The 11,251-nt window shown below is 30.4% G+C and overlaps 1 protein-coding gene across 1 annotated transcript; it reads right to left on the bottom strand.

The window, feature by feature from the left end:
- Positions 1 to 8,721: 8,721 nt before the first annotated feature.
- Positions 8,722 to 9,780, bottom strand: LOC125842806 (uncharacterized). Its single transcript, XM_049522110.1, has one exon. The coding sequence runs from the start codon at positions 9,778 to 9,780 to the stop codon at positions 8,722 to 8,724; it is 1,059 nt and encodes a 352-aa protein (XP_049378067.1).
- Positions 9,781 to 11,251: the final 1,471 nt, after the last annotated feature.

Genomic DNA, 11,251 nt, shown 5'->3' with positions numbered 1-11,251 from the left:
CTTGCTTATAATTTAAAATTTTCACAATTATTACTTTAAAATATGAGCATATTAATTTGTTTAATTGATAAAATTAATATCCTAAACTTTTTGTTATATATGTAGACAAACTTTTATATGAAAGTCATAAAAATTAATATTTCGTTAAAAATTTACATTAAAAAATAGAAATAATAAATACACAAGAGAGCTCAAATATCAATTTTGTATAGAAACTGAATAAATTATGTAATCCAAACACTACATAAAGATGAAGAAGTTAAAAGCGATTATCAATGATTTCATATATCAATATGTGGATGAGTTTTGAATTTCAATAAAGAATATGAAAAATTTGGACAATAAACGATAATAATTGTGACTTTTATTCTTATAAACTAATAAAATAATTAAGAAAATAGGGAAAAAATTATCTTTTTTCGCTAGTGCAATATTTTTTTACTATCAACTTTAATCATGGGTTCATCATGAAACGTAATAAATATAAATGAATGTTAGAATTTTTTAGAGTTACGCATTTCCATTTTTAAAATTTACTTAGTGAGTAATTATCTTATTCTTTAATTGACTAATTATGTAAATATTTTTTAGATTATTAAATCTGAAAATCAGATAAAAAGAGAAATCTCATAATTTGGAGTTAAAGGGATGGTTTAATTTTTTTCAAGCTATTTGAATTGATATTTCATTAGACTACTCTATTTTAATAAATTTTCATTCGTTAAGGAGAAAATGAAAGATTTGAGTGATAAATAGTTTTGCCTTTAAATTTACAATAAATAATAGGAATAAGTGGAGTAATAAAATTTGAGGTATTTAAATTCTTTTACTAAATAATAGAAATTAATGAAGGGAATAGTAATTGACACATTTTTTAATAGTAATTATAAATAGAAATATAGTGAAAATTACAACAATAAAAAAGTAAAAATAAATAAATAAGGATCGTTGGCTTTGAGAGGTGTCAAATCATTTTTTTAAATATTTTAGCTTTATATAATATATATGTATAGATACATATAAATTTTTCATTCCTCTTGGAGAATGAAAGGTTGGAGTTAAATATTTAGGCCTTTAAATTTACAATAAAGAATAGAAATAAGTAGAATAATAAATTTTGAGACATTTAAGTTTTTACAATATATAATAGAAATAAATGGAGAGAGTAATAATTGACACTTTTTAATAATAATAATAATAATAAATTAAAATATAGTGAAATTTATCAAAAAAAATAAATAGGATCTTTGTCTTTTTCCTTCTTTTTTTTTGAAAACGAAAGTATTTCATATAGTTTCTTTAGTTTTTCATTAAAATTATACAAATACTCAAGTTTGTTGTCAATTTTTTTAATTCATTGCTTGGATAACGTTTTTTTTTCTTTTTGTAAGTTATCAAATTTCCGCTCTTTAAAATGCTTCTAATCTTAGTGTCATATTTAGGAATGCACTTCGGCATACAAATAAATAGTAACATCGAGTACATAATATTCGTTTTAGACTGTCGCAAAAAAGTATCATAGTAAAATTCAGAAGAACTAACCATAATTTAACCTAATGAATTATGTATGTACGACTATAGTCATATAAAAGAAAAGGAAAAAAATCTTTATATTTTAAGTTCTTCACTAAAGTACATAAATGAAATATAGAGAATATGAAAGAAAAACTAAAAAGATAAAATTACTATAATAATAATTTTATTGTAAGACTCTACATTATCTTCTTCCAAAATTTACAATTTTCTCTACTTTTGTATCTTCCTCAACTTTCTTCTTCACCCTACAAGCACATATAGTATATTATGAAATTGTTAGTTACTCCATGATTTTATTTGGATTGAGTTTATTCAATTTAGTTTTAAAGATTAGTTAAATTGACAAAACAAAATAAATAACATCACATAAATTATTACATAAATTAACAAATTAAAAAAGAAACATTTTTACCCATAGATTCTTTATGACTTTGTTGAAAGCAACCATATGATGTGATGATTAGCATTTCTTCATCACCGTAATGTATGATATGGTGATGGAGAAGTGAAAGAATAACTTTGAATGAAATTTTTCTTGCTACAAAATATGAATTTATATAGAAAAAGAGGAGGAATACCATAAGGTGTCATAAACTAATAATTTAATTTTGGGGGTTATGAAGATTAAATAAAAAAGGAGTTATGAATACTATTAAGATTATAAGTTGAAGAGGTGTAAGTTATTGGTAGTTATTTCTTATTTTATTAAAGATATTAAATATATATATATATATATATATTATAGTGGTAAGTGAAAAGTTGAGTAATTGAATGTGAAGACTTTTTGAGGTATTAAAAATAAAATAATTAAATATTGAAGGAAAAAAGGGTAAAAAAAGAGAGACAAATATGAATGGAGGCCATAGAGAGGTGCAACATCATCACCTTCTCTATGTTTCTCCTTTATATATATACTAGTCTCTGGACACGTGTGTTGCGTGTGTATCATGTGAATTTTTATTGATTCGTTAGAACAATTAAAATTTTATGCAAATCGTGTGAAGTGGGTAATATTTTTTTAATGTGCGTCAAGAAACACCAAATGAGGGACACATTGTAATGTTTGAAATCAATTCCTTTGAAGCTACCATCGGTAAATCAATTCCGTTGAAGCTATTATCAGTAATTTTTAAACTTTGTTTAGTAATTAACACACTTCCAATAAAGTCACAAATGACTAATTTGAGCCAAATAACAATACAAACTTACGATAATGATAAAAAAAAATTCATAAAAATTGGATAGGTGAAGTCTAATAGAGAAAAAACACACAAAAAATAGAAGAAAAATATAACATACACATCATTCATAAGACTTTATTCCTATAGATTATAGATAGAAAATAAATATAGAATCAATAACTTATCCATATTCGGCATTCAGAAGCTACAAGTTTAAAGAGGAAAAACAAAAGGTACAAACCATGAGAGGGAAGTAATTGCACTGACAAATCCTATAATTTGCAAATTATGTATAACGAAGTACGCACCATATTTTTCTCCAGAATAAGATAATACTTATTTCTGACAAGAGTAGAGACCAAATTTACCAGCTGTGCTTGACATCACACACACACACACACACACACACATATATATATATATATATACATATTTTCAGCTTTTATTATAAAATCTATGTAGCAAAATAATAAATTAAAAATGTATTTTAAAATCTATGTCACTTGAGAAAATATTTTTTGTTATGATACAGAGACACCATTTAAAATTTTAACTTGTATTGTATTTACTGTAATTTATTACTTTAGCTATTTATTTTCTGAATAGAAATAAACTCGAAAAAATGGACAAATACAGTTACCGTCTAGCAATAAATACGTGAAGAAAATCAATATCATATAGCCCCATAATGGTATATAGAAATATGCCGATTGAATTTTATGCTCTAGATGACTGTAAATACATGTAAATACCTCGAACTCTAAATACTAAATTAACTAAGAGAATTGAAATTTAAAGACAAAAGAAATCTTAAAAATTATATAATTAATATAAGGCTCCAAAAAGAAAGGCAAGCAGTAGGCCTGGTTTACCAGGTTCTACCACTGATCAAACAGGATGAATAAACATATTTCTCGACAAAACTTGCTAACAAAGCAAAATATATGTACATTTATCAATTCAGCTCAAACGTTTAAATTTGTTTTATGATTTTATAGCTATTTCTTTTATAATAATAACATATCTCGTGAAATCCATCTAGGAGTGTAGGGTGTGCACAGACCTTACCTCAATTCAGAAGACCCTCAACTTGAGTTGAGTATAGCAATATGAAAAAGAAAAATGACAGTGAAGAGAATATAATATAATATAACAACTATTATGAAAACAGTAACAAAAAAAAAAGTGCAATAACTGAAACATCATAAAAACAATTGGTGGTAGAAAGCAAAAGCAAAACAATACAAGAATAAAAGTACTACTACGACAGACATCACTAAGCCTAAACCCTTCGAAAAGCAAGAGAACACTCCACTACAACCTTCTACCTTAATCGACAATCTCCATGCTTAAGCATTTTCTATAATTGATGAAATCGATTTCTTTTTTCTTCTGAGCTTTGAAAGGCGAATTAGCTTATGTATTTTTCAATAATGATTTTACCTCATGAACATGATATTTATAAGCCAAAAGTTTGCCTAGAATTTTGTAAGAAAGCTCAAAAGTTATGTTGGAGAATGGACAGACATTCTTAAAATGTCTTTTAAAACACCTTTTCATTTTTAATATTTAATATAATGTGATATATGTTGTAAAACTTAAGGACAAAAGAACAATATAAAGAGGAAGAGAAGAAGACTATAAGACAAGAGGAACAATATAAACTAACATTCTTTCTTTCAAGTGTCTTCAACATTATTCTCAACACCACTATTTATAGGATTACATTGAGGAATACCAAAAGGTGTCATAAACATTACATTAAACCTTGAGAATTACTACCCATTAAGGAGGAAATAAACCTAGGAGTTATGGTCATCCAATTAACCATATTATCAACAACATTACTACCAATAAAGGATGAAATTAACCTAGGAGTTATGGTCATCCATTTGACCACATTATCAACAACATTACTACTCATAAAGGAGGGAAATTAACCAAGGAGTTATGGTCATCCATTTAACCACCAAAATGATTTACAACACTCCCCCTTGGATGACCATTGATAGATAATATGCCTCGTTAAAACCTTACTAAGAAAAAAAATCCTGTGGAAAAAAAAATTCTTAGTGAAGGAAAAAAGAGTACACATATCTTGTAATACGCTTTGTTTGCTGCCTCGTTAAAAACCTTGCCAGGAAAACCCATTGGGATAAAACCTAGGTCAAGGGAAAAAGAGTTCAGCGCGTAGTTTACTCCCCCTGTTGCGAACATCATTTAACTTCTTGGAGACGACGCATTCCAATCTTGAATACCAACTTTTCAAATGTTGAGGTTGGTAATGCTTTAGCGAAAAGATCCGCTAAATTATCAACTGAGCGAATTTGTTGAACATTTATTTCACCTTTTTTCTCAAGATCATGAGTGAAAAAGAATTTTGGTGAAATGTGTTTTGTTCTATCTCCTTTAATATATCCTCCCTTCATTTGAGCTATACATGCAGCATTGTCTTCGTATAATGTAGTTGGAATATCTTTTTCCATAGAAAAACCACACATTTCNCTATCTCTTTTAATATATCCTTCCTTCATTTGAGCTATACATGCAGCATTGTCTTCGTATAATGTAGTTGGAATATCTTTTTCCATAGAAAAACCACACATTTCTTGAATATGTTGAGTCATTGATCTCAACCAAACACATTCCCGACTCGCTTCATGGATGGCTATAATTTCGGCATGATTTGAAGAAGTAGCAGCTAATGTTTGCTTCATTGAACGCCAAGATATAGCTGTGCCTCCATATGTAAATAAATAGCCTGTCTGAGATCGAGCTTTATGTGGATCAGACAAATATCCAGCATCTGCATAACCAATCATTTCTGACTTGGATTTATTAGAATAAAATAGTCCCATATCAATGGTTCCCTGAAGATATCTTAATATATGTTTGACTCCATTCCAATGTCTCTTTGTTGGAGATGAGCTGAATCTTGCCAATAAACTTACTGCAAAACAGATATCTGGTCGAGTATTATTAGCAAGATACATAAGCGCCCCAATGGCACTAAGATATGGAGTTTCATTGCCAAGAAGCTCTTCATCATTTTCTTGAGGTCGAAATGGATCTTTATGTATGTCAAGCGATCTCACAACCATCGGGGTTCTCAATGGATGTGATTTATCCATGTAAAATTGCTTTAAAACCTTTTCTGTGTATGTTGATTGATGAACAAATATTCCATTTTTCAAATGCTCAATCTGTAGGCCAAGACAAAATTTTGTCTTACCAAGATCTTTCATTTCAAATTCTTTTGTTAAACACTCAACGGCTTTTGAAAGCTCTTTAGGAGTGCCAATGATATTTAAATCATCAACATATACAGCTATTATAACAAAATCAGATCCAGACCTTTTTATAAAAACACAAGGACAAATAGGGTCATTTATGTACCCTTCCTTTAGCAAATATTGGCTAAGACGATTGTACCACATTCGCCCTGATTGTTTCAATCCATATAAGGATTTTTGAAGCCTTATCGAACAATTTTCTTGCGAATTTTTATATGCGTCAGGCACATTGTATGCTTCAGGAACTTTCATGAAAATATCGTGGTCCAATGAGCCATATAAATAGGCTGTGACAACATCCATTAGACGCATTTCAAGCTTTTCATGAACTGCCAGATTTATTAGATACCTGAAGGTAATTGCATCCACCACTGGAGAATATGTCTCCACATAATCAATGCCAGGCCTTTGCGAAAAGCCTTGTGCCACAAGTCGTGCTTTATATCTGACGACTTCACCTTTTTCATTTCGTTTTCGCACAAAAACCCATTTGTACCCCACTGGCTTGACACCTTCAGGTGTTTGGACTATTGGTCCAAAAACTTCACGTTTCTCAAGTGAAGTCAATTCTACTTGAATTGCTTCCTTCCATTTTGGCCAATCATTTCTCTGTCTACATTCATTGACAGATTTTGGTTCAAAATCCTCACCATGTTGCATTATTTCAACAGCAACATTATAAGCAAAAATATTGTCCACCACAATACTATTTCGATTCCACATTTTTCTCGTCGAGACATAACTTATTGAGATTTCTTCATTCTCATTATTTTCAGTTATTTGGACTTTCTTTGTGGTCTTATCATTTGTTATGTCTCGGGGCTCTTCTTGAGTAATTTCCTCTATGGTATGATCTTCATGATCATTTGTTCCTTTTCTTTTTCGAGGATTTTTATCATTTGAACCAATTGGCCTACCACGTTTTAAACGTGATTTAGACTCATTTGCTTTAACAATTTATCCTATCGGGACATCAACTCGAACTGGAGCATTTGCAGCTGGAATATAAGATTTAGTAACCATTGGAAGGTTAGTAAATGCATCTGGCAATTGATTTGCAACATTTTGCAAATGAATGATCTTTTAACCTCTTGCTCACATTGATTTGTTCGAGGATCCAAATGAGATAGAGATAATGAATTCCAATCTATCTCTTTTTCCAACTGTTTATGTTTTCCCCCTAATGTTGGGTATACTGATTCATCAAAATGACAATCAGCAAACCTTGCCGTAAATATATCTCATGTCATAGGTTCCAAATATTTGATAATAGAAGGAAATTCATACCCAACATACACTCCCAACCTTCTTTGGGGACCCATCTTTGTGCGTAGCGGTGGGGCAATTGGAACATATACCGCGCACCCAAAAATTCTAAGATGGGAAATATTTGGCTCATGACCAAAAACCAACTGTAATGGAGAGAATTCATGATAACTAGTTGGTCTTATGCGCACCAATGCTGCTGCATGCAAAATAGCATGTCCCTATATTGAAACAGGCAACTTTGTCCTCATTAACAATGGTCTAGCTATCAATTAGAGACGCTTAATCAAAGATTCCGCTAGACCATTTTGAGTGTGAACATGAGCAACTGGATGTTCAATTGTTATTCCAGTGGATAAATAATAATCATTAAAGGCCTGCGATGTAAACTCACCAGCATTATCAAGACGAATTGTCTTTATTGCATAATCTGGAAATTGTGCTCTTAATCTTATTATTTGAGCCAACAACCTCGCAAAAGCCATATTGCGAGTTGATAATAAGCACACATGTGACCATCTTGTAGATGCATCTATCAAGACCATATAATATTTAAATGGCCCACATGGAGGGTGAATTGGCCCACATATATCACCATGTATACGTTCCAAAAATGCAGGGGATTCAATCCCAACCTTAGCTGCTGATGGTTTAATAACCAATTTTCCTTGAGAACAAGCAGCACAAGAGAATTTCTTTGAATGAAGAATTTTCTGATTCTTCAAAGTATGCCCATGTGAATTCTCAATAATTTTGCGCATCATATTATAACCGGGATGGCCCAACCGGTCATGCCAAATGATAAAATCATTAGAATTAGAAAGCCCTTTGTTTACTATGGCATGTGATTCAACCATACTAATACTTGTATGGTACAATCCAGAAGAAAATGCGGGTAATTTTTCATGCACATATTTTTGCCCCAATTTTATTGTAGTAATATAAAGGTATTCAACCTTTCCTTCATTGGCAGTCTCAACATGATAGCCATTTTGGCGAATAACCTTGAAACTTAATAAGTTTCTTTGAGACTTACTACAGTACAATGCATTTTCAATAGTTAATATCGTTCCCCCAGGTAGTAGTAAGGCCGCTCTTCCAGAGCCCTCAATTAATTTTGCACTACCAGATATTGTATTAACATAAGCCTTTTTCACAATCAAAGTAGAGAAATATTTCTTTTCTCTTAAAATAGTGTGAGTTGTAGCACTATCAAGAAGACACATATCTCCATTACTCATCTTGAACCAATTGAAGATTGGGGAATTTTATTTATCTTCATAAAATAAAAGTACATCATAAGAAATATGAAAAATCAACAACTTTGCAAGAAAATAAAAGTACTTTTTTTTTCTGAATATAAAAACAACATAAGGAAAAACATAACAATAAAAAACACATAAATAAAACAACATAATTATTTTCCCCAATCAAATGATCAAACATTAATTTTGATCTCCAAAGAAGTCTTCAACTTCCAAATGAGTAATATCATCAAGGTCACCAAAATCATCATCTTTTAAAGCCAAATTTGCTTCAATATTGTCATCATATTTTTGTGAAGGCCCTGCCTCGGCATCATTTTTATAAGTCAAGTGTGACTCCACCCTAGCATTAGAAGAAGATGCACCATTTTTATTTCCTTTTCTTTTCAAGGAATCTTGATAAAGCCTAACAAAATGCTCAGCTGCTCGGCATTCATTCTTCCAATGCCCTTTCAAGCCACAACGATGACAATTGCCTCTTGAAGGATTGCTTTGAGAACCCATATTGTTCTCCCTTTTGTGGCGACCACCACCACGACGATTATTATATCGTCCTCTGCCATTGCCACGTCCACGCACATTATTTTGGCCTTGATTTTTATTTTGTCTTCTTTCAGACTGGCCATGTGCTTCAACCTCATTTGCTTCCGGTAACGGAGCAGTTCCCGTGGGACGGGCCTCATGATTTTTCAATAAAAGAGTATTATGTTGCTCAGCCACAAGAAGGCATGAGATCAACTCAGAATACTTTTTGAATCCCCTTTCACGGTATTGCTGCTGTAATACCAAATTTGAGGCATGAAAAGTTGTGAGAGTCTTTTCCAACATGTCCTCATCTTTTATATCTTCCCCACATAATTTTAATTGGGAAGTAATTTTGTATACAGCAGAATTATATTCACATATAGTTTTAAAATCTTGTAACCGCAAGTGAATCCATTCATAACGAGCCCTTGGCAATACCGTTGCCTTAAGGTGGTCATACCTTTCCTTCAAACCAGTCCACAATTCAAGTGGATCTTTCACCGTAAGGTATTCAACCTTCAATCCTTCATCCAGATGATGACGAAGGAAAATCATTGCCTTTGCTTTGTCCTGACTCGACGTTGTATTACCGTTGGTAATAGTGGCACCAAGACCTTTAGCGTCAAGGTGAATTTCAGCGTCGAGTACCCATGACAAGTAATTATTTCCAGAAATGTCAAGTGCCACGAACTCAAGCTTTGATAAGTTCGACATGATAAAACTATCATAGAAAATAATTAAATTAGACTAAAATAAATAGTGAGTACACAAGTAATTAACAAAAAAAAAATAATTTCAATGATAATAACATGACACATGTTATTGTATAAAGTAACATCAATTAGTAACTTAATGTGTTAGTATCAAACTTCCGAGAAATTTAAATGAACATTCTGCCTAACATATAACTTAAATAATTTCTAGAAAAATTTCTAGACAAAATTAAAATTTAACTAATTTAAAATAACATAAACTTTTTGGACTTATATATTTCCATTGTTTAACTACCAAAAATATACACACACTGTTTAACACCTAATCATTTCATAATATGTAGTATATTATATTAGAGTGATTAATAATGAGAATTAAGTATATGAATACATACCAGAAGCTTAACTTGGAAAAATCGAAATGATATTAGAGTTTCGTGCTGATAACGTGTTGTAAAACTTAAGGACAAAAGAACAATATAAAGAGGAAGAGAAGAAGACTATAAGACAAGAGGAACAATTTAAACTAACATTCTTTCTTTCAAGTGTCTTCAACATTATTCTCAACACCACTATTTATAGGATTACATTGAGGAATACCAAAAGGTGTCATAAACATTACATTAAACCTTGAGAATTACTACCCATTAAGGAGGAAATAAACCTAGGAGTTATGGTCATCTAATTAACCATATTATCAACAACATTACTACCAATAAAAGATGAAATTAACCTAGGAGTTATGGTCATCCATTTGACCACATTATCAACAACATTACTACTCATAAAGGAGGGAAATTAACCAAGGAGTTATGGTCATCCATTTAACCACCAAAATGATTTACAACAATATAATTATTATTTAATATTTAATTGCTTAGATATTTTATAACATTTTGAATTAAGATATGGGGTAAAATAGTAGTATTTCAACTTTTACTTTTGTGGCTTCCCACTTTTAGTATAATATGATAAGCCAAAAATTTGCCTAGAATTCTGTAGAAGGCTCAAAAGTTATGTTGGAGAATGAAGAGACATTCTTAAAATGTATTTTGAAACACCTTTTTATTTTTAGTATTTAATATAATATAATATGATATAATTATTATTCAATATTTAATTGCTTAGATGTTTTATAACATTTTAAATTAAGATAGGGTAAAACAGTATTTCAACTTTTATTTTTGTGGCTTCCCACTTTTAGTATAATATGATATATGATATATAGATTCTAAAAGTTGTTGGCCCTTTGAAATTCCACGTTTAGTGGTGTTTCACTTAAATAGTATTTGCACTTCTTTTTCTTATCTCCTACATGTTTTATTTTTTCTTCTTCTTTATTTGTTTTAAATATTTGCCTCCATAACATATATCCAACTAGTTAACAAAATCATGCTTTGCGCGGTCATATTTTTTTATATTTAATTGATATAAAAGAAATTAAGAAATTTTAATACTAAAAAATCTCTCTC

Source organism: Solanum stenotomum, chromosome 10 (genome assembly GCF_019186545.1).
Source record: "Solanum stenotomum isolate F172 chromosome 10, ASM1918654v1, whole genome shotgun sequence".
Lineage (NCBI taxonomy): Eukaryota > Viridiplantae > Streptophyta > Magnoliopsida > Solanales > Solanaceae > Solanum > Solanum stenotomum.
This window is presented reverse-complemented; position numbering and strand designations above follow the sequence as displayed.